Here is a 27,758-nt window from a genome sequence, read left to right on the forward strand (position 1 = left end):
AAATTGCATACTGAGCTGCTTCACTGTGTATCAGAATATCACGTGCCCAAGGATTGGACTTCCAAATTGCTTAAACTTCCTCAAAATCAATTTCAGGAGCACAAAAATGTGTTGCAATGTTTTTCGGTCATTACCTTCACAAGTGACTGTAAGAGTTGGGAAGTCGTGTCGCAGTTGTACAGGACACTGGTTAGACCACTTTGGCCTTGGCTGTAGGAAGGATGTTGTGAAACTTGGAAGGGTTCAGAAAAGATTTACAATGGTTGGAGACTTTGAGCTATACAGAGAGGCTGAAGAGGCTGGGGCTATTTTCCTTGGAGTGTCGGAGGCTGAGGGGTGACCTTATAGGAGTTTATAAAATCATGAGGGGCATGGATAGGGTGAATAGCCCGGGACTTTTCCCCAGAGTAGGGGATTCCAAAGCTAGAGGGCATAGGTTTAAGGTGAGAGAGGAAAGATTTAAAAGGGACCTAAGGGGGAACTTTTTCACTCAGAGGCTAGTGCATGTATGGAAATGAGCTGCCAGAAGAAATGATGAAGGCTGGTACAGTTACAACATTTAAAAAGCATCTGGATGAGTACATGAATAGGAAGGGTTTAAAGTATCAGTGAAATGCTGGCAAATGGGACTAGATTAAATTTAGGATATTTGGTCGGCATGGACGATTTGGGCTGAAGGGTCTGTTTCCATGCTGTACAGCTCTATGACTTTACGATTCTAAGGCCGAATGAAAATTCCATTCCAATGTTATCACCATCATTCATAGAATCTCTACAGTGCAGAAAGAGGCCAGTCGGCCCATTGAGTCCACACTGACTATCCGCAGAGCATTTCCCCCACCCAATCCAATCCGATCCCCACACGGGGTTTTTGCCATGGCAAAACCATTCCAACATGCACATGCCTGGACACCACGAGGCAATTTTCAGCATGGCCAATCCGCACAACCTGCACATCTTCAGACTGTGGGAGGAAACCAGAGCACCTGAAAGAAACCCCCCCAGAATGTGCAAACTCACACAGACAGTTGCCCAGGGGTGGATTCGAACCCAGATCCCTGGCACTTCAAAGCATCTGTGCTAACATCTGCATCCATTCTGTTAAATATTGCACTTAGCAAGATTAATTAAGACGTGCTCAACTGCAGGCAGCCATGATTGCACAACTTTCTTTACATTTCCTCAGCAGAAAGGTCAGTTCAACAAAACATTCAGCTATTGCAATCAATGAAATTCAGTGGAAAGGAATTGAGTGGAGTGTGTAATTGGCATCCACTCAAAACCACTAATTCTGCAACACTTCTTTCTATCCTTAGTTGCAGTTGTGCTATATTATATAGTGAAAAATATGCTCTTTCCAAAAACCAAGTGAGGTGCATCATAGGTGAAATCATCACCTTTATATTATTAGAAGAAATTGAAATTATCCTGGGCAGAGAGAGGCATGCACTAAAGCAGTGAAACTCGAAAACAAGAAATAAAACACAAAAGAATGTAAAGCCTCATCCTATAGTTTAATGTAAAATCATAAACAAAGGAAAACAATGATCTATTACAATCTTTAGAGTTTTGTAACAATCAAGCAAGACTACCCAAAGGGATCATATGTGCAGCAATCTTAAACTACTTTCTTTCAAACAGAAAACAGATGAATGAGGTCTAACTGTATGAATTGAGCTGCTGGCATAGAAACTCATCTATTTAAAGTACACATCATGAAACTACGAGCATTTCATTAATGGGTGGAATATCTGCAATCAGACAAAAGATTGTGAGACGGGGTAGATCAATACTTGGAAAGGTGGGGATTGATCAGGGATGGTTAACTTGGATTTGTTAGAGGGAACTCCTGTCTTACTAATTTAGTTGAGTTTTTGTAACAGTGACCAAATATATTGATGGGGGTAGTGCAGTTGAGGTAATTTACAAGGATTTCAGAAAGGCCTTTGACAAGATCCCAAATGGAAAGCTGATCCCGCATGGTAAGGACCAACAGAATCCAAAGCAAGTTTGATAAAATTTTTGGTTTATAAAAAGGAGGCAAAAGGTGATATTGGAGGTTGGAGGTTTTGGTGGTGATATGATGGTTTTGTGATTAGAAGCCTTTAACCAGTGGTGTCCCATAAGTATTGGTGCTGGGAGCCTTGCTGTTTGTTATGTGTATTAACAACTTGAATGTGAATGTGGAAGGTATAATTAATAAATTTGCTGATGACACAAAAAATGGTGGTGTTGTTGATCGTGAGGAGGATGGTGTCAGACTACAGTCTGTTAATGATCAGCTGCTAAATTGAGCAGAGCAATGGCAAATGAAATTTAACCCTGATAAGTGCAATGTGATACATTTGGGGAGGTCTCATAAAGGAAGATATACACAATGAATGGTAGGTCCCTCGTGAGTACAGAGTCAAAAAGGGATCTTGGTGTACAAGTCCATAGGTCCCTGAAAGTTTCAGCACAGGTAGATGGGATAGTGAAGTTGAAATACAAGGTGTTTGCATTTCATTAGGTGGAGCATAGAATATAGGAGCGAGGAAGTCTTAATATAACCTTGTAAAGCATTGATTAGGCCACAGATGCTGTGGCAGTTCTGATTGCCACATTATCAGAAGGATGTGATTGCAGTGGAGAGGGTACAGAGGAGATTCACCAAGATGTTGCCTGTGATGAGAAATCTCAGTTATGAGGAGAGACTTGATGGATGGGGTTTATTTTCCTTGGAACAGAGGGGAAATCTGATTGAGGTGTGCAAAATTATATGAGGCATACAGTTAGATTGTGAGGATCTCTTCTTTGTGGTGATGTGTCTGAGACCACAGGGATTAATTTTAAGGTGATGCATAAGTAGTCCAGAGGAGATCCAAACAAAATTTAACCCAGAGAGCATTGGAAATGTGGAGCATTTTACCTGAGAGGATGGTAGAAATAGGTACTTAGGCAACATTTAAGAAGCACATTTTAGGATTTGTTCTTTGGTGTCGATATGGTGGGCTGAAGGGCCTATTTCAATACTGTATGACTATGGTTTTAAATGTGGATGGAGGGAAGTGTATTCACGAGTTTTTGACACATTTTCTAGTAAAGTGGTCCTCTGATGCCAAGATCTCATAAATTAGTTCTTCAAGTCATGTAAACCCAATTGGAAGTGAAATTTCACAAGTTGATAATTTTATTATAATCTCTTTCTATACTCTGTAGAACTGACTTCCACTTCCAAAGGCTTTTATTTTGAAAGCTTAAGATATTTTACTTATACCTGTTGATCTGTTTGAAGAAATTGTGAAATGTTAGAATGGTGTAAATAACAAAATTGTGTAAAAACAGGATCGCACTGATATTAGTTGGTTTTTATTTTCCAAAATTACATCGTGAATGATAATAACTAATTTTCAAAATTACTAATTTAATCCTTTTTCAATCCATAGTTGCCCAAACATCCTTGATTATTCAGAATGTCTCAGTCATCATTTGTGGTGTCATCCTGATGATCGTTTTCCTATTTAAAACTTCTCTTAGCACCATGTACCATGGATGGTTACTTGTAAGTTGTTATTTCAGTTGTTCAGTGCTTCCACTTTGAAATGTTCAACTACGCCAAGCTTTACTGACGTAGTATAAATACAGATGCATGCTACGCAGATATAGTGAACAATGCCTTTTTCCATTATAAGATCAGAAGTAGAGATGTTCACTGATGATTGCACAGTGTTCAGTACCACCCTGATACTGAAACAGTCCATGCCTGTATGCTGCAAAATATGGACAATATCCAGACTAAGGATGATATGTGTCAAGTAGTATTTGTGCGACAGAATGCCAGGCAATGACCCACTCCGTATCTCATTAATATTTAACAGCATTAACATTACTGAATCCCACACTGTCAACCTGGTGGGGTGGATTTGGGGTGTTGCCATCGACCAAAACTGAATTGGGTCAGTTATATGAATACTGTGCCAGCAATGGCAGGCCAGAGATTGGGAATTTTGTGATAAATAACTCAGCATCTGTCTCCCCATCATCCATCACCTATGAGACACAAGTTAGAAATATTATGGAATACACTTCACTCACCTGGATCGGTGCAGCTCCAACAACACTCAGGAAGTTCGACATCATCTGGCACAAAGCAACCCACTTGCTTGGCAACCCATCTACCACCTTAAGGTTTCAAATGCATGCTCCTTACCAGCTAGAAGGACAGGGATGGTCGAAGTAGAGGAACAGCACCAACTGTATGTTCCCTTTCAAGACGTAGAACATTCTGAATTTGAACAATATTGGTGTTCCATCACTGTTGCTAGGTGAAAATCATGGAATTCCCTACCCAGCCGTGCTCTGTATATATCTTTCTTTAAAATTTATTTTTGGGATGTGCATGTTGCATATTCTCTATCCCTCATTGCCCATGAGAACTTTTTTGAATGGCTCCTGTCACAATCAAGAATATAGTCCTCAATTCAGTCCAGAGGTTTTCTCTCTCTGAGGAGTATCTCCTCCAATCAGACCATGTTGAATGGCGAAACAGCCCATCATCTGCTGAAAGCTAGCTCAACTTTTGGCAGGTTCACTCACAGGATTTAGAGAGAACATGAAATTTGTCTCAAAACGAAGATTAAAACCAACTAGGCACTTCTCTACAGCTGTGAGGAATGGACAATCTACTAGTTTCACGAAAGTAATACAGTCACATCTCTTAGGTTGACTATCTTGAATTCAATCAGTGGTCAGGGACAGGAGTGTGTGACTATGAGCGATGCATGGTGAGGGACCCAGGAAGTAGTGCTAAAGGAGCCTTAGTCCTTGAGCTTGTCTAACAGGTTTGCAATTCTTGCTCCCTGTGTGGATGAGTGGGGTCTGCAGCGAGGATGAATAAACTGACCACAAACCATGGTACAGGGAATTCAAGAAGGGAGGGAAAAGAGAAATGTAGCTGTAATCAGGGATAGTATAGTCAGGAGAATAGACAATGTTCTCTATGGCCAGGACTGAGTGTCCCAAAGGCTGTGTTGCTTGCCGAGTGCCCTAGTTCAGGATATGCCATATGAGCTGTTGAATAATTTGGAGTGGAAGGGGAAAGATCCAGTTATTGTGGTCCATGTGGGAACCAATGATATAGGTTGAAAGATGAAAGAATTTCTGCTAAGCAAATTTGAGTAGCTAGGTGCTAAATTACAAAGCAGAACCAAAAATGTAGTAATCTCTGGTTTACCACCTGAGCCACGAGCAAATTTGCACAGGGTCAACAAGATTAAATGTGGTATTTGCATGGCTGAAAGAATGGTTTGGGAGAAATAGGTTCAAAATCATGAGATATTGGCATCAAAACTGGGGAAGGAGGGAGTTTTCCAATGGATGGACTCCACCTGAATCATGCTGAGACCGGATTCCTGGTAAATCACATATCTAGGGCTGTGGATAAGGCTTTAGATTAGATTCCTTACAGTGTGGAAACAGGCCCTTTGGCCCAACAAGCCCACACCATCCCTTGAAGCATCCCACCTAGACACAATAGCCCACACACCCCTGATCACTACGGGCAATTTAGCATGGCCAATCCACCAAACCTTCACATCTTTGGACTGTGGGAAGAAACCGGAGCACCCGGAGGAAACCCACGCAGACACTGGGAGAATGTGCAAACTCCACACAGACAGTTGCGCGAGGCTGGAATCGAACCCGGGTCCCTGGTGCTGTGAGGCTGTAGTGCTAACCACTGAGCCACCATGCCACCTGTGCCATGTGAAAGTAAATATGAGAAGGGTGACAGTCAATGCAGGATTGAGGGTGTTGTATTGAAATGAATAAGCTTGTACTGCAGATTGAAATTGATTGTATGATGTTGTGGGCATCACGGACATGTGGCTGCAAGGGGATCAAGGATGGTGACTAGGTATCTAAGGATACACAGTCCTATCGAAAGATAGCCAGAGGTCACTTTGTTAGTAAGAAATGCAATTAAATCACTGGCAAGAAGTGAAATAGAGTCGAAAGGTATAGAATGTGTGTGTGTTGTGCACAGGCCTCCAGATTGTAGTCAGGATGTGGAGAAGGAAATAAACCAGAAGATGGAATAGGTATGTCAGAAAGGCACCATTACAATAATCATGAGAACTTCAATATGCAGGTGGACTCGAAAATCAGGATTGTATCTAATGTTGAGAAAAGAAAGTCTTGGAATACTGACGTAATGGTTTTTGGAGCAGCTTGTGGTAGCACCCACTAGGGAAAGGGCAGTTCTGGATTTGATGTGTAATGAGGCAGAGTTGATTAGGGAACTTCAGGTGAAGGAATCCCTTGGGGTCAGTGACCATAACATGATAGAATGCACCCTGTAGTTTGAGAGGAAGAAGCTGGAATCAGATGCAATGGTATTACATTTGAGTAAAGGTACTACAAAGGCATGAAGAAGGAGCTGGCCAGAGTTGATAGTAAGGAGAGCCTAGCAGGGAAGATGGTGCAGCAGCAATATCAGGAGTTTCTGAGGGAAATTTGGAAAGCACAGCACAAATTGATCCCAAGGAAGAAGAAACCTATAACGGGGAAATGAAACAACCATGGCAGACAAGGGAAGTCAGGGACAGCATGGAACTATAGAAAAAGCAGACAATGCATTGAAGATTAGAGAGAGACCAGAGGATTTGGAAGCCTTTTTAAACCAGCAAAGGATAACTAGAAAAAGCAATAAGTGGGGAGAAGACGAAATATTAGGGTGAGCTAGCTACTGTGACGAAAGAACGTTGCAAGAGCTTTGTAGACATCTAAAACGTAAGAGTGAGGCAAGAGTGGACATTAGGCTACTGAAAAATGTAGTAACAGGAAACAAAGAAATGACAGAGGAACTGAACAGGTACTTTGCATCAGTTTTTTGCATTAGAAAATACGAGCAAAATACTAGAATTTCAAAAGAAAGGGGAGGTCATGTCCGACAAATCTGTTAGAATTCTTTGCGGAGGTAACAGACAAGTTAGACAAAGGAAAGCCAGTGGACGTGATCTACTTGTATTTCTAGAAGGCCTTTGACAAGGTGTCACACAGGAAGCTGTTAAATAAGATAACAGCCCACAGTGTTAGGGGCATAGTATTGGCGTGGATAGAGGATTGGCTGACTGGAAGAAGGTAGAGATTAGGGATAAAGGAATGGCAGCTGATGACTGATGGAGTTCTGCAGGAATCAGTGTTGTGACCACAGCTATTCAAATTATACATTAACAATCTGGACAACGGAACTGAGGGCATTGTTGCTAAGTTTACAAACGACACAAAGACAGTTGGAGGGACAAGTAGTGTTAAGGAAGTGGGGTGGCTGCAGAAGGACTTGAACATGTTGGGAGAGTGAGCAAAGAAGTGGCAGTCAGAATACAATGTGGGAAAGTGTGTGGTTATGCACTTTTGTAGGAAGAATAGAGATGGAGACAATTTTCGAAATGAAGAAAGGCTTCAGAAATCTCAAAAACAAACAGACTTGGGAGCCCTAGTTCATGATTCTCTTAAAGTTAACATGCAGATTCAGTGGGGAGTTAGGAAAACAAATGCAATGCTCGTGTTCATTTTAAGAGGGCCAGAATTCAGGAGCAGACATGAATTGCTGAGGCTGTATGAGGCTCTGGTCAGACCACATTTGGAATATTGTAAGGGATTTTGGGCCCCACATCCAGGAATGATGTGTTGCTGTTGGAAAGCATCCATTGTAATGTTTTTGCAACAGCAACTTGGAGAACAAAATACTTCATGCTGAAGACCTTGCAGGCTGCCACAATATTGAGAGCATGCCTTTCAGTAGTGTGCTTCATTGAGTCAGTCATGTTAATCGCATGGAGCATTCCTGCATGCCAAAGGTAGCATTCTGCAGCCAGCTGCGCACAGGAACTCACAATATAGGACATCACAAACTTGGATACAAATGCATTCTGAAAGCCAATCTCAGAGCCTCTCCGTCGGGCCCCACAAAATGAGAAATAAACAAGCCTGCACAGATCCAATGGAGAAGTCTGTCATCAAAAAGTCTGGATAACACACTGCCCTGCACATTTGCCAAATTGTTCCATCCTTTACCCTAGTAACATCCAGAGTTACGGGAGTGTGATAATTTAAATTGTTTCCAACACTTTCCAGTACTTTTGTTTTTCTGTTTTAAATCAACTTCCTTTAGACTATTGTACTGCTGTAGAACAGAGTAAATGCAATTGCAGACTACCATTGTCCACTGTTTCAGCACACTAGCAATTTCCATAGTCATTACAAAATGCTATCTGTGGAGGTCATGAGAAAGGTTATGCTGATACAAAATGCAATTCTTGCTTTCTGTGTTTGCATTAAATTGAAGGCAAATATTGTCAGAACATTTTTGTACATTTTCAAATTACCGTCCAAGTTGGATTCTTAAAATTAAGTTCTTAAAGTCTAATGTGCCGGCATCAGTAAGAATCTTTGATTACTTTCAGATTAAGCTGTTTTGAGCTAATCTTCCAGATTATTGATCCAAAACTCTGCGGGTCTCTATCATATTACAAATGGCTAATGTTAGTGGGTCATGTTGCTCTTTTCTGTGATCTAAGTTGTGTAACCTTGCCATAGATGGTGACCAGAATTTTAGGTTTGGCAGGCAGTGCCCAGAGAACAAGTGCAACTCTCCTAACTCAATGAGAGACATAAACAGGACATACCTCAAATATCTAACTTGTTTAGCAGCAGCCCTTGATATGTGTACATTTTTCTCATGTTAACAAACAAACATAAGCATATCAATAATTTGAGACAAGGTAGTATCCTATAAATAAAACATGTCTATTATTGATGTTATTTTCAAGAAAATTTATGAATGTGGATCTATTTAATCAACTGTATTTCTCATGCTCTTTTTGTGTAAAACTTTTATAGACCTTCTGCTACATTTTGGTCATTACCATTGCCAACACTGCAAATCTAGCAAGTACTGCTATGGGAATCACTATTCAGAGAGACTGGATTGTTGTTGTTGCAGGAGAAGACAGAAGTAGATTGGCAGGTAAGCGCTGCTCACCTTATTCCTAAAGCGTCATAAAGAGCTGCACTCGGGAATTGCACAGAAAGATTTGTCTATTTCTGATTAATCCGTAGCTTAGTCCACCCTTTGTATGACATTGAGACCCTTTTAATTTTCAACTAAAAGGCTCAGAATGCCCTACACCATTCAAGTCAAAAGACAAATGAAGGTTGGCTTGTAATTCAGTTCGTACATTGTGCAAGTTTGTATTCTGACAGAATATTTTAACACATCTAATCACTTGTTAATAAATAACCTGTGCCAATGTTACCAGGACTTTGCAGTACTGTTGATATTATGTCCCTTGCAGGGCCATACTTTGTTTGCACCTTTTGTAAAGAATGAATCAATGATATGTCAAATCAAAGCCCTGGTCTTTCCCAATAGATTTATTCAAGGATAATTATTGATAAATTTGTTTAGGAATTGTTAAAATGGCAATTTTGTATTTCAATCTACACAATCTGTGCTTGAGTTAGCAGGGAAGATTGAAATTATTGGGCGGATTGAACCTTTAAACTTCAGTTATATTTATTCCACGACAACTTCGTTGAGAATGTCAAAATATAACAGACGCAGCTTGATTCAAAACCAGAGAACGGCAGCTATTCACCTTAGCGATCCTGAAGCCCAACTCTTGCTTTTAGGCATATTCTATGTGACTCTTGCGAGATAGAATACCAGTACAATGTCAGATTCAGACAAGATTTAGTCTGGTTGTGAGACATTTTTTCTTAGCCCCATGGAGGTTGTACCCCAGCAACAGCTGTCATTCTCAGAAAGGAGGAAGGGCAGAAGAGAAAGAAAAATAAATCAGTTATAAAATGGAAATTGTTTGGAAGTCACAGGATATCCTAATTCAGGAAATATCCATATCTATTTACTGTAACATGACGGAAGTTTTAAACTCTTATTGTTCTTTTAAGTTTAGGACTGTAATGCAGAAATAACGTCAGATCAATTTATGACAGGCCTACATAGATATGGTTTGATTTAGACCTCAGTGAACATGTCAAAGCTGTGATATGCTTAAAATTAGATTCTTAAGCCCATATAGAAATATTCTCTTAAGAGTCTTTGTTTTCAAATTAGTTAATATATTCTCAGTTAATCAAAATTTGCCATTTTTGGTGCATCAGAGAGACTTAATTTTACTTAAAGTGTGGATGATAAAGATAGGAATCAACATGAATTATTATTGAAAGAACAATGGTCTCCCAATTAAAACATAATGGCTGGAGAGAGTGAGGTGAATAGCCACTGTTTCGTAGATATGGAAATGTTTATTGCATAATAGCAATAAGTGCAACTGTATTTAGTGTAATAAGTGCACCTTAGGGGGCTGGTATAAGTTCCTGCTTCTTCTAAAAGTTGGGAGTAGTCACCCACAGACAGTGTGAACATTATCCCCTTCAGGACTAATGCCTTATACAACAAGAACTGAATTTATTTTTTTTTGCTTTTTACAATGTCTTTCTGAGCTTCATCTCTTGTAAAGAACTGAACCAACATACTTCCCCAAAACAAATCCTGCAATAGTTTCAGTTCTGTGAATCAAAGATTGGGAAATGAGAAAATATAAATTCCACCTCATCTAATAGGCCATGTACAATATGTGTGTGTAGATTTTGTTTAATTTCTCTATGTCCTGACGGAGTTGAATATTGTGGATAAAATTTCGAAGAATCAGGTAAAAGGTTGTATTTATATATATACATTGAATATATAATATCTATAATAACATAAATAATATACATTTAACCCAAACAGTTTTATACCAAAATCTACCAAAATTATTTTGGCATTAGTAAAATTTCTTCTACTCTGCCTACAGCGTATTTAAACATTTCTGTCCATACTTATTTCTAAAATCATCCATTTTAAAAATCTTTGACTGGAAATGTGGATTTTTTTAAAGATCAACTTTCAGGCTAACTCCACCAAGAGATTTGACTTTGGAATCAGACTGCCAATGTGACGACAGCCTCCAACAATTATTTCTCTGTATTTTTTTCAAGCAACAGCAATGGAATTGTGTCAAATTAATCAACTAGCTATGCCACATTTTAGGCATGTAACACGACAGGGTTGTACATGCTGTTCCCTCACTCTAATTCAGTTCTTATGCAGGAGGCCTGTGATCAAATGCAGCAAACTATGCATGAAGATGCCAGCTATTGTGTTGGCAATTACTACATCTTGTCTTTACATCAGTCCAACATTTCAAACTATTTCAAGGGGTGGGAAGACTGGACATGGTTGGATTGTTCCCAATCCTGAACCTTTGCAGACAACTATACATAAGAACTGAACAGGAATTAGTATCATTGTGTAGACTATTGAAACAAAAAGTCTCATTCTTGGAGTTCTCAGGATTGGATGGGTTGCACCAGGTGATGGTAGAGAGACCCAATGCCAACCACTTATTTTGAAGGGTACTGATATAGGCTGAACTCCAATTGCAGACAGGAAGCATCTTAAAGTATTTGTTTAGTACATTCTTTCTTGGGATGTAGGCACAGCTGGGCAGGGCAGCATCAATTGCCTGTTTCTAGTTACCCTTGAGAGAGTGTTAGTGAGCTGACTTCTTGAACTGTTGTGATACTTGGAGTGACTTTTGACTTATCAACAATCAGGAATGGAGATATAGCTCTGAGACAAGATATTTGAGGCTTGGAGGGGAACTTGTAGGTTGTAAAAAAAATCATTTTTGGGATGTGGGCATCGCTGGCTGGCCAGCAATTATTGCCCATCTGCAGTCGCCATTGAAGAGAATTTTGGCAATTGGTACAACTGAATGGCTTACCAGCTATTTTGGAGGGTAATTCAGAGTCAGCCGCATTGTGTGGGTCTGGAGTCACATGTAGACCATACCCTGTGAGGTTGGCAAATTTCCTTCACTGAAGAACATTAGTGAATGAGATTTTATTTTTCTGACAATCAACAATCGCTTCATGGACATAAGTAGATTCTTAATTCCAAATGTTTTTCTATTGAAATCAAATTCAACCATCTGCTGTGGTGGAATTTGAACCCAGGTCCCCAGAACATAGCAGAGTTTCTGGATTAATAGTCAAGTGATAATACCACTGGGGCAGTGCCCCCCAGACAGTGATGTTTCCATGCATCTTCTGCCCATGTCCTTCTAAATGATATAAATCATAGTCTTTGAAGTAGCCAGGTATGACTACAATCACCAGAGAGTTTGCTCTCTTTGATTCTAGTTTTACTAGGGTTCCATGATGCCACATTTGGTCAAATGTATCCTTGATGTTAAAGGTTATTACTCTCACTTCACTTCTGGAATTCAGTTCTTTTATACAAGTTTGAACCAAAGCTGTACTGAGGTCAGGAGCTGAGAGGCCCTGGTGAAACTCAAACTGGGCATCACTGAGTAGAGATTTCATGAGATGAAGGAGCAGCACACAGAAAGCTTGTAATTTTAAATAAACCTGTTGGACCATAACCTGGTATTGTGTGAGTTCTGACTTTGTCCATCTGAGCCCAGCACCAGCATCAGATTATTGCCGAGCAGGTACTGTTTGACAGAACTGTTGATGACACTTTTCAGCATTTCACTGATGGTCAAGAATAGACTGCTGGGCTGGTAATTGGCCGGGTTGGATTTGTCCAGATTTTTGTGTACAGGACATACCTTGGCAATTGTCCACATTGTTGGGTAGATGCCAGTGTTGTAACTGTACTTGAAGAGCTTAATTCAGGGAGCGGCAAGTTCTGGAGCACAAGTCTTCAGCACTTTGGCCAGAATGCTGTCAAGGGCCCATAGCCTTTGCAGATTCCAGTGCCTCCAACTGCTTCTTGATATCATGTGAAGTTAATTAAATTGGCTGAAGGCTAGAATCTATGATGCTAGGAACAACAGGAGGAGGTCGAGATGATCATTCCCTTGGCACTTCTGGGTGAAAATTGCTACAAATACTTCAGACTTATCTTTTGCACTGATATGTTGGGCTTTTCCATTACTGAGGATGGGACTATCTGTGTAGTGTTCTCCCTCGGTGAGTTGTTTACTTGTCCACCGCCACTCATGATTGGATCAAACTGGACTGCAGAGCTTAGGTCTGCTCCATTGGTTGTGGGATCACTTAGCTCTGTCTAACACTTGCTGCGTATGATGTTCAGCATGCAAATAGTCCTGCTTCATAGCTTTGCCAGGTTGGAGCCTCAATTTTAAGTATGGCTCGTGTTGCTCCTGGCATGCCCTCCTTCACTGTTCATTGAACCACGATTGATCCCCAGCTTAGTGGTAATGTTTGAGTGGGGTATTTGCTTGGCCATGAGGTTCCAGATTGGGCCTCCAGAACATTTGCTGAGTTTCTGGATTAATAGTTTAATGATATCACTATGCCATCTGCTCCCATTAAACATGGAGCAGAAGGAACTTGACCTTCAGTTTAACAGAGCAGGGCAGTTTTGGGTGCAAAAAACCAGACACTTGGCTCCAACTTATGTAAATTGGGTTAAGTTATCATTCATTAACTGTAAATGTGCTTCTTTTTTGCAAGGCAATCAGCCCCTATTTATTCCCAATGCAAAAGCAGCTTTCCTGCTTCTTCTTTTCTTTGATTTCCCCTTGTTCAATAAAAATTAACCTGATCAATTATTTGTTATAACACATGATGCTTCTGCATTGAACAATGACAATGTTATGCTGTGTCATGTATTAGGTAACCAGTAGCACTCATTCAGGCAGGGTTCTAACATGATATGGCGTGCCTGTGCAGCTTCATTCTTATAGTTGAAGTTACAGTGACAGTCAGTCTGACAGTTAGTGATTTAAAGAGACAATACATTTACAATTCAAGTTGCAATGAAATGTCACCCATGCTGCCTTTATACTCTCAGATGCAAAAGAGTGCAGCAACAAAGGGATGTGGTGCATATACATTATGAGGTGAGCAGTGGAAAACTGCATGAGATAACTTGCCAGAGCTCTTGGCAAGAAAGCATCCATGAAATTACTCAAAGTACAGCCCCTTGTTCCTGAATGCAAATTATATTTTCAAGTGAAATACAATTGTTTGAGAGCTTTTAAAATATTAGACAAAAGAAAAGCATAATTCATGATTACTCATAATGAACAACATCAATTCAATTCTCAACATGTATATGGCCAGATAATCATTTTTTGGGGTGTTTTTTGTCATATTAATTATTATTTGTACTTTGCGAGTTCACGTATGAACTACATCTTGCTGTCTAATTTGTCCTCATATGATCAAAAGCATTTAAAATATTTCCATTGAAATTCTTGTGATACCATGTGCACACCAGTGAACACTTCACATCACTGGCACTTATGAATACAAAGTAAAATTCTCTGGAAACTCAGAGCATTGCTTTCAAAGAGGGGAACATATGGAAAGTGACTATAAACATTCATGTGTGCGGTTTCTTTTAAATTTGATATTAAGGGTGACCCACATGTAGACTTTCTGCTGATTAATCAATTTAGATATGTTATTAGTACACCTCTGGAGCAGGTGGGACTTGAACCTAGGTCACAAGGTAGAGACGCTGGCACTAGGGCTCCCATGAGTGCCTGACATACATTTAAAGCAAATTAAAGCATTTAATCGGCTTATGTATTCAGCAAAGTTTACCCTATCTGTTAGTTGTCTGGCTTATAGAGCGACATGGAACTGAGTTGGAAGGATGCTAGATACTTGATGATGGTCTCAGTATTAAATCAGGCCTATCTGTTAGTTGTCTGGCTTATAGAGAGACATGGAACTGAGTTGGAAGGATGCTAGATACTTGATGATGGTCTCAATATTAAATCAGGCCAGTTGGTCAATTGCTGGCACTGCTCTCGATCATTGTAGAGCTGGCTAACTGAGGTAGCAGAGGGTGCAGAGGATTGAATGGGTTTCAATCTCGAATAGTAAGCATTGGGGTATAGAAAGTGCTGACCTGATGCATCTCAGTTAGGGAACAATTCATAATGAATAAATGTTTTATTTGATTTGAGGTTTATTGGAGAATACTATGGGGAACAGTTATTGAAGCTGCAAATGAAGTGGAGTCAAACTAAGCAAGTGACTGGTACAGCACAGGAAAGTGAGCAATTGATCTGTAAAAGTGGAAATCAGGTGATGTTAAATTTAGTTGCATAATGTTTGAAAAACTAGAAAAGTCTTGCATTTTAAGAAAACTGGAGCTCAGATACATCAGTTTTAGCAGAACAAGCATCTTGTGATCTTTTAATAATCTCTTCCTCTATACAGATTAAAGGAGTGCACACGTTTGCTTGACTGGCTGAGACAAAGCCAAAATTTTGTGTATATTATTGATTAATTCTGTTTGTGCTGTACTAGCTATTCTTTGTTGTCTGCAATCTTGTTGTGTACCTCGACTCACTAATGATTTCTGTGACCTGCTTTCGATCAATTCTCTCCGGTTTCCTAAGTGTATAGTACCTCACTCCCCTTCCTAACATTTAACTTTGATACAATTCTTCTTTGACATATCAAATTCCCACAGACAGTAAATGAAACACATGACCAGATGACTTTTTGATGATATTTGTTCATAATCCTGAACCCATATTCCCTTGCTCTTTAAATAATGTTCCACTGTATTTTGCCTGATTGGCTGTTGAATGGTAAGACCCCTCCACAATGAGGGCCCAAATGATCAAACTATTGTAAACAAATCCTAGAATGGCATTGACCCCACAAAGTTCCAATTCAGAGACAAGAGTGCTACTTACAGAAAGCTGAACCAAATTCAAATTTATGTTTGGCTCTTTGTGACTTTGACTAAAGAAAGGAGTTAGTGTCTGGCTAGTTTTGGGGGAACACTGGAACATAGGAACAGTAGTCGGCTGTTTAGCTCCTTGAGCCTGTTCGGGTGATTCAGTGAGATCATGGACAAAACCACACCTAGGATTTTTAAATGTTGATATATGGTAATGAAGAACAGTAGATTAAATAGGGCTTTATTTAGAAGTAGCACCAGTGAGCTTGCTTAGAGTTTAAAAATCACTATGCAATGATTGATCTGTACAAAAGCTTTTAATGAGTAAGCATTTATAGGTAAGCCTTTAGTGATAATATTTTGAACTTTATTACTTAGGCATTTAGTCTTCAGTGGCAACCATCTTATCTGCTGTTGTAAAAAGAATTTGACCCATACTAAAATTTCACAGTGAATATTTTTGTTGAGAGAGATGATGCGATTTTACAATTTAGGAAGAGGACTGTGATAAACTCGAAAAAATTAGCATCGTCAGAGATGAAGTTCTGAGTGGTCTGGCAGGATTAAATCTCCAGGGTTGAATGAAATGTATCCCAGACTGGTGGGTGAGGCAAAGGAAGAAATAACAAGCATGTTGGCAATCATTTTCAATTCCACCCTGACCACAGGAGAGGTTCCGGAGGATTGGAGGACAGACAATGTGGTACCATTATTCAAGAAGGGAGTAAGGGATAAACCAGGAAGCCACTTTGCCAATCAGTCTAACCTCAATGGTGAGGAAATTACTGGAAGCAATGCTGAGAGACAGAATTAATCTGCATCTGGAGAGGCAGGGACGAATCAAGAACAATCAGCATGGTTCTGTAAAGGGGTGTCATGCCTGACCAGCTGATTGAATTTTTCATTGTGGTAACCAGACATGTAGATGAAGACAATGCACTTGATGTAGTCTCCCTGGATTTCAGCCAGGCTTTTGGTAAGGTCCTGAATGAGAGACTGATAGTAAAGGTAAGAGCTCGTGGGATCCGAGGAAATGTGGTAAATTGGATCCAGAATTAGTTGAGTAGCAGAAAGCATTGGGTGATGCTTGAGGATGTTTTCGTGGCCGAAAGCCTGTGTCTGGTGTTATTCTGCAGACATCACTATCGGGGTCCTTGCTGTTTATGGTATATATAAATGATTTAGACATGAAGGTAGCAGGATTGATCAGTAAGCTTGAAGGTGATACGAAAATTGGTAGGGTAGTAAGTAGCGAGGAGAATAAATAGTCTTAGAATACAGGACAAGATAGATGGCTAGTCAGCTGGGCTGATTAGTAGCAAATGGAATGCAGTGTAGATAACTGTGAGGTATTGCACTTGGATAGGACAAACAAGAACAGGAGAACCCTGGGAAGAACTGAAGATCAGTGGGACCTTGGTGTTCATATTCACCTGCCCCTTAAGGGAACAGGACAGGTAATCAAAGTGGTTAGGAAAGCATATGTGATACTTGCTTTCATTATCTGAGGTATAGAGTTTAACAGCATGGTGGTTTATGCTGGAACTATGTAAAATATTGGTTAGGTCACAGTTAGAGCAATGTGTGTGGTTCTGGAAACCACATTATAGGAAGAATGTGATTGCATTGGATTGTGTGCAGAGGAGATTTACCAGGATATTACCTGAGCTGGAGAGCTTTTGTTATGAAGAGCGATTGAATAAACTGGGACGCAAACAGAAATTGCTGGAGAAACCCAGCAGGTCTGGAAGCATCTGTGGAGAGAAAGCCTCCTTCCCAAAATCCACAAAGAGGATTGATTGTGCATGGCTGTGCCCTACAGCAATCAACTCTTCCTACCTAGACTTGATTTTTCTCCCTTTGTCTAGTCCTTTCTAACATACATCTGTGATTCTTCTGATACTTTAAATCAATTTCAGAATTTCCAGTTCATGGGCACAAGCTACCTCCTCTGCAATCCCTTTACATATCCATTCCCTATCAGGATGGTCTCAGCGCTCTCTGATTCTTCCTGGAAAAAAGGCCTGAACCATCCTAAGCCACCACTGGGTCCCAGTTATGCCAGTCTCTTTGTGAGGTACGTGGAACATTCCTTGTTGCAATCCAGTTCTTGCCGCCACCCACAACGTTTCCTTTAGTACATCAATGACATCATTAGTATGTTTCCAACTTTCACCCCACACTTATCTTTATCTGGTCTATCTCTGCTACCTCCCTTCCTATCCTCGATATTTCTGTTGCCATTTCTGGGATAGGCTGGCTGGCCAGCGACATCCATTACAAACCCACAGACAACCACAGTTACCTTGACTATACATCCTCATTACCTGCTTCTTATAAAGACTCTATTCCATTCTCCCAGTTTCATATCCAACGGATCATTAGCTGCCGTCTCCACCACCTCCAGTTGGATCCATCACCAAACATGTATTCCACTCTCCTACTTGTCAACCATCTGCAGGGATTGCTCCCTCTGGGACATCTTGGTCCATTCCACCACCAGACCCAACATCTCCCCACACCCTCACGGCACCTTCCTGTGCAAATGCAGAAGGTGTAATACCTGCTCGTTTACTTCTTCCCTCCTCACTATCAAGGTCCCAAACACACCTTCTGGGTGAAACAGCAAATCAAGTCTGCTATATTCACAGCTCATGACGTGGTCTTCTCTATACTAGGGAAATGAAACACAGACTGGGTGACTGCTTTGTAGAACACTTACATTCTTTCCACAGAAATGACCCTCAAATTCTGGTTTTAAGACCATAAGACATAGGAGTGGAAGTAAGGTCATTCAGCTCATTGAGCCCACTCCACCATTTAATCATGGCTGATGGGCATTTCAACTGCATTTCCCTGCATTCTCCCCATTTCTGCCATGTCAACACACCATCACTGTCTTGGGTTTGCTACAGTGCTCTAGTGAAGCTCAACATAAGATGGAACAACAACATCTTGTTTTCAACTTGGGGAACCTGTGGGTTTCAGGACGGAATGAAACATCCATCAATTTTAGGGCCTGAGCACTTGCTATCATGTCCCCCCAACCCCATGCACCTGCTCTTGTCATCACATGAGTTGCTACCATAACCAGTACATTGTCAGTTCCTAATGGTCCTCAAGAGCAGTTATTGATTCTCCCAGGCTGACCTTTACCCATTCCTTTGTCTGCCCAACTGTTGTTCTGTCTCTCTGGGCTCCATCTTCACTTATCGTTTACTCCTTCCCACTCCTCCCACCCCACTGTCAGCATATCTACCAACCTTTCCTTAGCTACAATGAGTTCTGAAGAAGGATCACTAGAACCAAAATGTTAACTCGGCTTCCTCACCACAAATTCTGCCAGACCAATTAAGTTTTTCTCAACAATTTCTGATTGTGTTTCTGATTTGCAGCGCCCGCAGTTCTTTTTTTAGAAAATAGACTGGGGTTGTTTTCTTTGGAGCAGAGGAAAGTCATAACTCAGAAGTATAAAATTAGGGGGAGCATAAACAGGAAGAATTTTTTTTTCCCATTGGCAAAGGATCAATGACCAGGGAGCATAGATTTAAGATAAGGCGCAGAAAGTTTAGATGGGATGTGAGGTGATTTTTCAGCCGGAGGTTGGTGGGTGAACTCTGCCTATAAGGGTTATAGAGGCAGAAACCCTTATAACTTTTAAGATATTTAGATGTACACCTGCATTTAGATGTACACCTGCAATATCAAAGCAAAAGAGGTCAGGTGTTGGAAAATTGAATTAGAATGGGATAATGTTTATGACCAGCAAAGACTAGATGTACCAGACCACCTTTGTTGGAGCTGTAGACCCTTATGACTCTGAGATACAAAAAGCACTCACATCTATCTACTTTAAATAGAACTTCCTCATTCAATTGTGAAACTTAAAGCACTTTTTCATAAATTTGTTAAGCTATTTAAAGAAGCTACAATCATGTTACCGAATATTGTTGTTAAGATGAGAGAATTCATTTGTTACTTCATGTAAAATAAAAGTTTACAATAATAATTACTGAGTATTCATTTGTCATTGATGAAAGAATGTCAAATGTATAGTTTGAATTCCAGACAACATAAACACCACAATCTTTTTCTGCCCTGACAGATATGAATGCTACTGTGCGCAGAATTGATCAGATTACAAACATTTTGGCTCCAATGGCAGTAGGACAAATAATGACCTTTGGCTCCCCTGTCATTGGCTGTGGCTTTATCTCTGGTTGGAACCTCTGCTCCATGTGTCTTGAGTATTATCTGTTATGGAAAATTTACCAAAGAACACCTGCGCTAGCCATCAAAGCAGGACAGAAGGTGGATGAACAGGAAATGAAACCATTGAACAAACAAAAAGGTACTCAATACACATCATGAACGACCACTTAGTCAAAAGATAGTTCTGTCATAGCTGTGAAGAGGATACTCATTAACATAAATTAGTTTATTCCCTAGCATAATTGTGGAGGGTTCATGTTGTTGTTGAGTTCTTGAGATTTTCCTGTAGTTATATATAACAAAATCTCTTTCTTCCACTCTAACATGTTTATGTCAATCACAGTCTATAGTATGAAATGTATTTGAAAGGAAACAAACTCTGACTTATAAAATACTTAACAAATATTATAAGCATGACCTCTAATGGTTAAGAGCAATAACAAGGCCAGTGAGCTTCTAAGATGGATTTTCTTCCCATCCTGTGCCCAGTGTGCCTGCCCTCAGGAATTCAGTTGGCTGTTTTGCTTATATTATGACTCATCTCCAAATGAAAGAACAGCAAACTGGAGGAATAATCAACTATTACCACATTTATTGCTCATCTCATGAACTGCAGATGCCTACAAACATGCAACCACCCTTTTCTTTTAACTGGCTCATTTGCTTGAATTTCTGTTCATGACCATTTCATTAACCACATCTGCCAAATAAAATATGAATAATGTAAAACACGGAAATAATACAAACAAAACATTGTGCTAACCATTAGCTTTACAGTTCAGAATAATTCCAGTGAGCTAACATGATATCATGTTCAGGAGACATTTTTTCAGCCAGAGATTGGTGGGGCTGTGGAATTCATTGCCATGGAGCGCAGTGGAAGCCGGGACATTAAATGCCTTCAAGGCAGAGATTGATAAATTCTTGATCTCACAAGGAATCAAGGGCTACGGGGAGAGTGCAGGGAAGTGGAGTTGAAACGTCCATCAGCCATGATTAAATGGCGGAGTGGACTCGATGGGCCGAATGGCATTACTTCCACTCCTCTGTCTTTATAGTCTTATGTTATAGACCCATTCACCCTGTAAATTGTACTGTTTCGCCAGTAAATCAGCGTTTGGTTTAGTAGATGCTGAATATTTGCAGGCACTGGTTTATGAGCACTCATTCAGCCTCCTCATTCCTGAATGTACATGTTTATAAGATTACATTGTTTAAAATGAAATAGATATCTATATCATATTTGTCAACATTAGTTTTCAAACAGCTGAAATATAGGCATTGTAAGGATGAACAGACACTATTCTAATTGTTAAGTTCAATTTTTGGAATTTTAGTTTCAATTTGAGTAAAAAAATAATATTTGTTGTACTGATTAAGAGCTCCTTGTAGTCTAATAAGCTGATTAGATTCAGGAAATTTAAACCTGCAAACTGCTGAGTGTTCTGAAAACTTCTTTGATCTGGAGCGCTCTGAGTTTGCCACTGGTTACTAACTGAAGGTATTATGTGTTTCCAGATATTGAATATGGCCAAACAAACACAGATGGGAAACCAGCAGAAGGTGCTCATATGATGAAAGTGAAGACAGTGGAACAAGAAGAAGAGCAACATTGTGGTGACAAAGTTTTTGGGCCTTTCCATACATTAAGGGATGGGTGGGTAGCATATTACAACCAAGATGTGTTCTGGGCTGGCATGGGCCTTGCGTTCCTGTATATGACAGTGCTTGGTTTTGACTGCATCACAACTGGATATGCCTACACACAAGGTTTGAGTGGATCTTTTCTTAGTCTGCTGATGGGGGCTTCAGCTATTGCTGGAATTCTGGGAACCATAGCCTTTACGTGGATTCGCCGAAAATGTGGCCTGATCCGTACAGGCTTCATCTCTGGTGTGGCTCAATTTTCATGCCTGCTTTTGTGTGTAGTTTCCGTCTTCATGCCTGGAAGTCCTTTAGATTTATCTGTATCACCATTCGATGACTTCGCCAGCAGATATACGGCTATGAATACCTTGATGGAACCTGTTATGACAACTGCAGAACCTCAGCTAGTCACCACAGTCGGCTATAACAACACAACAACTGAATCCCCAAGCGATGACCAATTTCAACCAGAATCATACATCTCAGTGAGTTTGCTGTTTGCTGGCATCATTGCTGCAAGAATTGGTAAGTCAGAACTTATAACTGAAAAGTTAACATATGAAATGTGTTGGTTAGTCAAACTTCCAGAAGAGGAATTCATAGCCCAAAACTTGAAACTGCAAGATTTATCTCACAACGCCTCCATCTGTTAACATTTTGTACCGGGGTGTTATGAAAATCTACATAATAGACTTTTCAGAATTTGTGTCAAGATAAGAGAGTAGTTGAATTAGCATAAATTAGATCAGGTTTTCTTTTTGTTTTGAAACAGAAAAATAGGTCAGTACTCAAACTGGGGATGAACATGGCTTCCATACCTCATACATTGCTGAGAGACTGCTGTGCTTCCTAGCATCAGCTAACATTAGTCTAAACAGGAGATGCATATTGGTTGCAGCGGGTATTGGAAGTGTGGTTGGGTGGTGGTGGAGTGAGTGTGGAGGTCAGTGCTAGGCCTTTAGCCCAGTCAACACGCAGACAGTGCTTCAAGAAATTTGATAACCTCACGTGAATAAACAAGGCCATAGAATGTATTTTCAAATGCCAGTCCTACCGTTAGTCAAGTGCTGAGTTGCATAATAAGTTGGCGCTTCCCTTAGGTAGTACTCTAGCACCAAGACTAATGCTGGCCTCACATGCTGCTCAGCATGTCATAGCTCAATCTCTATCAACTACAACATACATAACATTCATAGCTTCAACTCACCTTCATCTATGTAACACTGCTGCGAGCCTCATATATGACAGCTGCCGGTTTATATAAATTACTGGCTAAATCATTACAAGCATAAAACAAAGTCATTGATACACATCCCTTTCTGTCTTTCCAGGAGTATACAGGAATGCAACACCAACATGACACAAAGCTCTGCGCAGAATTGGAGCTCTTCCTCTCCATTATGGAAGTGGTGGCCAGCTGCGTGAAAACACTTGCAGACCCAATCCTGACACAATACCTGATGTTTGATGGCTTGAGCTTTCTTTGCTGACAGACCCCTGCATATTCCTCCCCCTGCCCACCCCACTGAACCCCTTATCACCATCACTCACCTATGGCCTCAGGATTCAGCAAGGTTACTTGGCCTCGACTGGGTGTTCTACCTGTAGTCGCCTCCCCTTCCCAGTGGTTCTGACATCCCATTCAAGAGAATTACCAGGCTTTCGTTAGCCAGCAGCTCCTGGCAAGTGGGATTTCCACCCCAAGGGGAAGGCACACTGCTGTCTAGTCAAGTGCCTGAGTCACGTAATGTGTCAACTCTTCCTTTAGGTAGTACGCTAGCACTGAGGCATTTGCTAATTCTGCTGCCAGCAAAGAAGAGTCTGTTCACCTCTTCATTCCAACCATTGTGTCCTGTCAAGAGCCCTCTTCCAAATCTTCTCTCCTAAATTCTTTCTTCAAGTTTTCATGCTGTTCAAAAAATGTACAAACTATTGCATCTAAATATGGGAGCAAGTAGTTGCTGCAGAATACTTGAAGTTAGGACATGGTCCTTTAGCATGCTGTATCAGTATCTATAGCACTTAACATCTTTAGCAAAGTCTAGAAAAGAAAAGCTTCTACAACTCCATCAAAACCACTAAAGACATGCATGTACCTTTGTGATCCCTTTAAACAACATTGGCAGAGAGTACTTCCTGCTGTTGAGCACAGGTTTTGTTGCGCAAGTCTGTGCTGGTTAGCTGGAGCATTGAGCTCCAAAATGACAGAGCTGGAACATATCTGCTTTGCATGCCAATTGACATCATTCCTAGTCCACATACCTCCTGCAAACACTTCCTACACATATGCATTAATACACTCATCAAAATGCTAACCATCCAGCTAGCACCAGAGGTGTGCACAGGTACCACAAAACCACTTTGAAGGCAGACAGTATCTCTCGGGTACCATTGTGCTGAAATTTGTGACCATAATATGTTACTACTATGTACTATCCCTTGTTGAAACTGTAATTGAACCGCTTAATATTTACATGTTAAAATATGAAATTTTATTTTTATACGAAGTTCTTGTCTTTTTATTTTCACCAAGTTGGTATGCGCTGAAATAGTGCACTAAGTTCCAATTTTATGCAGAATTTGTGTCATGTTATTTTGAGGCAATAAGATCTAGAGAGCATAATAGATTATTCTGTGAACCTGTCAGCACAGAATTAGCGTGAATTAAAAATACAAATAATAGTTTTAGCAATAGAAGGATGACGTCAAGATCAAAACAGATTGAATTATTCCTGTGTCAAGTACTGATCATGTGGAACAAAAACAAAGCTGCTGGAAAAGCTCAGCAATGAAGGAGAAAGCAGAGTTAACGTTTCGGGTCCAGTGACCCTTCCTCAGAACTGATGATGGCTGGGAAAACGTCAGTTTATTTGCAGAAAATAGGGAGGTGGGTGGAGTAGGGAGTAAACGATAGGATAGAGCCCAACGAGAGAGAAAGACAGTTGGACAGACAAAGGAGTTGCTTACGATTAGGCTGGGAGGGTGAATAGTTGTCAATGGGGACTGTTAGTGACTAACAACAGGGGGTGTGTAATGGCAGGCTATGGGGGTTTGTGTAATTCTGCTCTTCTTATAGGAAGATTGTCATTTTATAAATGAGTTCAATGCATTAAGAATATCTATAAGGAAAGAAGGGGGTGATGGTTTTGTTGAGAAGCAAGATAGAATGGGGAATGTAATGAAAGGAGGCAGATTTGGCATAAAAAGCCTGGTCCTGTTGTAAAAATGCACTTAACATACATTATTTTTATTCCAGGGATAAAGGAACTGCAGATGCTGGAGAATCAGAGATAACAAGGTGTAGAGCTGGATAAACACAGCAAGCTAAGCAGCATCTCAGGAGCAGGAAAGCTGACGTTTAGGGCCGAGACCCTTCACCAGAAAGGGTCTTATTTCTGATGAAGGGTCTAGGCCCGAAACGTCAGCTTTCTTGCTCCTAAGATGCTGCTTGGCCTGCCATGTTTATCCAGATCTACACCTTGTTATTTTTATTCTAATTTTGTTTAAACACTTGAACCTTTAAGAAAAGGAACTTGATGCATGTGAAATGTCTGTGGGAGATCTGTTATATGTTTAGTAAACAAGGCCAGTGGTGTAATAAATAATCAAAAGTTTCATTTCCTTTTCTTATTCTATCAGGTCAACTTCATCTAGTAATGTTGAGCAACTTTTTTAAATTTATAAAGCTAATACTGACACTAATTTATCTTTTCTCAGGGCTTTGGTCGTTTGATTTAACAGTTACACAGCTAATTCAAGAAAATGTGGATGAGTCGGAACGGGGTATCATAAATGGTGTACAGGATTCCATGAATTATCTTCTAGATCTAGTGCATTTTATCATGGTAATATTAGCTCCAAATCCAGAAGCATTTGGCATCCTTGTAATCATTTCAACTTCTTTTGTTGCAATGGGGCATTTGATGTATTTCAGATTTGCTTATAAGTCATTAGGAAGACAGTTGTTTGCATGTATTTCCAAAGACCCAACAATTCAGACCAATGATCACAAAGTAACTGACTGCGTGGCAGTTAGCACCTGAGTAATAATTAAAAAGATAATATCCCTCATATTGACTCATGCTTTATAAACAGGCTTACATTTTAATGATATCTACTTTTCAAATAGTTTAGATATCCCAAGTAATAATAAGAGTACAGAATCCTATAAAGGCCATGTTTTCATTAGTTTCTGTTTGCTCTTTCTGTTACATACTATATTAAACAATAGTTTTCAAGTACTGCTGAATTAGATATCTCCTTTGGCACGAGCTTACCTTGCTGGAGTTCATTTGCAGTTTCAATAGTGAACAGCTGAAAATGCCATCATTATTCCGCAGTGAGTGTGCAAGTTATTATCTACTGCTTTGGTCAGGGTCAAATAACAATAAGTTTGAGGATACATGCCGCATGATTTGCATTCAAATTAGCAACTCTGAAATATGTTAAGTGTAATGTGGTTCAGGTTAACCTTTTAATGTGGGGTCATGAATATTTTACTTTCACCTTCTTGATTCCAATATCATTGATATAATGTTTGCCAAAGTGCAATAATAACTTACGAAATAATATGCAGTATAATATTTGAGAATTGGAAAAAAAATTTCCCAATGAAACTAGATCTTGATATTTAAAATAGAAAAGGTCCTGAAACATGTGAGTCATTTGCTGAGAGTTTTCATGTGTGTGGAAGGTATGGCTATTAGCACACATTACTATGTTAGGTTTGAAAACTCCAAGATGACAAAGTGTTTAATATTAATTTGTAACATTGCTCTTTCTCTTGTTAATATAAGGACAGAATAAGTTGATCCCCATATCTTCAAAAGTGATTTTTTTAACGAAACTGCTTTAAACATTTTTATGACACATTGCTATATTCAAATTAAAATCCATGCTGCATTTGGAAATACTAAGGTAGTGATCTAACCTACTGGAATATGTGAGGTGATGTTGGCGTGTGTGTCGGAGGGGTTGTAAAGGGAAGATTGAGAATTGCAGTAATTGCAATGTATATTGATATTACAACTATTCAATAAGATGTCCTCTGTCATTGCTTCTACCGAAATTCTAAATACAGCAAATTTCACCAAGGATATCAATTGGAGTAATCTCTTTCCCTAATTCTCTCTGGGAAATGGGGGTATGTTCTCTAGCATATAACCTAACACAATAAGCCAAAATAGTTAAGATCTCTATGCTTAGAGGAATTAAATGGGATAAAGTACATTTTTCATTGCTATGACATTCCTTGTTTGAAAGTGGACATGATACAGTCTGTGCAGGTGAATTTTTTGCTGAATACAGCTACTGAACATCTATCCTGTGTTGCAGGGAGACCAACTGAAAATCTGTTACGCACAGTTCCAACTGCTGTGATTTTGTGAGCAATTATGAAAAATCAACCAAAGGCTTGCTTTAGATTTGAACTTAAATTTCTAAAAGTTGTAATTTTTTTACAAGTATAGATTCATAAAAATCTTTTATAGTCAATATTTATAAGTCGTACCAGAGTTTGAAATTAAATTTCTGGATTCCTAAGAGAGATGTATTAAATAATATTTTGAAATATATTCATAACTTTACCTTTCTCTTGGATGAATAATGAAATTTTATGAAAATGATATATGTACTAAACACTCCAAAGCCATAGTTTCTGAAATTGAAAGCGCTGCTAAATAAAAAATGTTGCTAAAATAATGAATTGGTTCTGTTGGTATGTTGTGTGTTTTTATTGTCAAATGTCATATCATAGTTGGTAAATTACGCATTCATTAGGGAATTGAACTGTTAAAAACTGAAATTTTAATTCAGTTACTAATTTTTGCTGACCTAGCTGATCTTTGCTGCAAGGCAACAGAAGCTTTTCCGCTAGCTGAGTTCAGCATTTCCATGCCAGGAAGTGAAAATACATCGGGCAGAATCTTATTTTAATCACAATCTGATGAGTTCTGCTGGAAAGTGAATGCACGTAGATTTTGGTGAGGACCACAGCAGACTTGGATGTGATGCCCTTCATGTGTACAAATTGGTCAGAGGTATAGATAGAGTGGGCAGCCAGAGACTTTTTCCTAGGTTGGAGGTAGCTATATAGAGGGGGCATAGTTTTAAAGTGAGTGGAGGTAGAGTTAGGGGAGACGTCAGAGGTAGGTTC

At 39.7% G+C, this 27,758-nt stretch overlaps 1 protein-coding gene across 1 annotated transcript in view; it reads left to right on the forward strand.

The window, feature by feature from the left end:
• Nucleotides 1-27,308, forward strand: part of slc40a1 (solute carrier family 40 member 1) — a 52,418-nt gene extending 25,110 nt beyond the window's left edge. Inside the window, exons 4-8 of the mRNA XM_048534648.2 lie at nt 3,426-3,541; nt 8,881-9,007; nt 19,851-20,096; nt 21,476-22,129; nt 25,322-27,308. Coding sequence (XP_048390605.1) covers nt 3,426-3,541; nt 8,881-9,007; nt 19,851-20,096; nt 21,476-22,129; nt 25,322-25,647 — 1,469 coding nt within the window. The 3' untranslated portion in view covers nt 25,648-27,308. The remainder of the gene's footprint in view (nt 1-3,425; nt 3,542-8,880; nt 9,008-19,850; nt 20,097-21,475; nt 22,130-25,321) is intronic.
• Nucleotides 27,309-27,758: the final 450 nt, after the last annotated feature.

This window comes from Stegostoma tigrinum, chromosome 7 (assembly GCF_030684315.1).
Source record: "Stegostoma tigrinum isolate sSteTig4 chromosome 7, sSteTig4.hap1, whole genome shotgun sequence".
Lineage (NCBI taxonomy): Eukaryota > Metazoa > Chordata > Chondrichthyes > Orectolobiformes > Stegostomatidae > Stegostoma > Stegostoma tigrinum.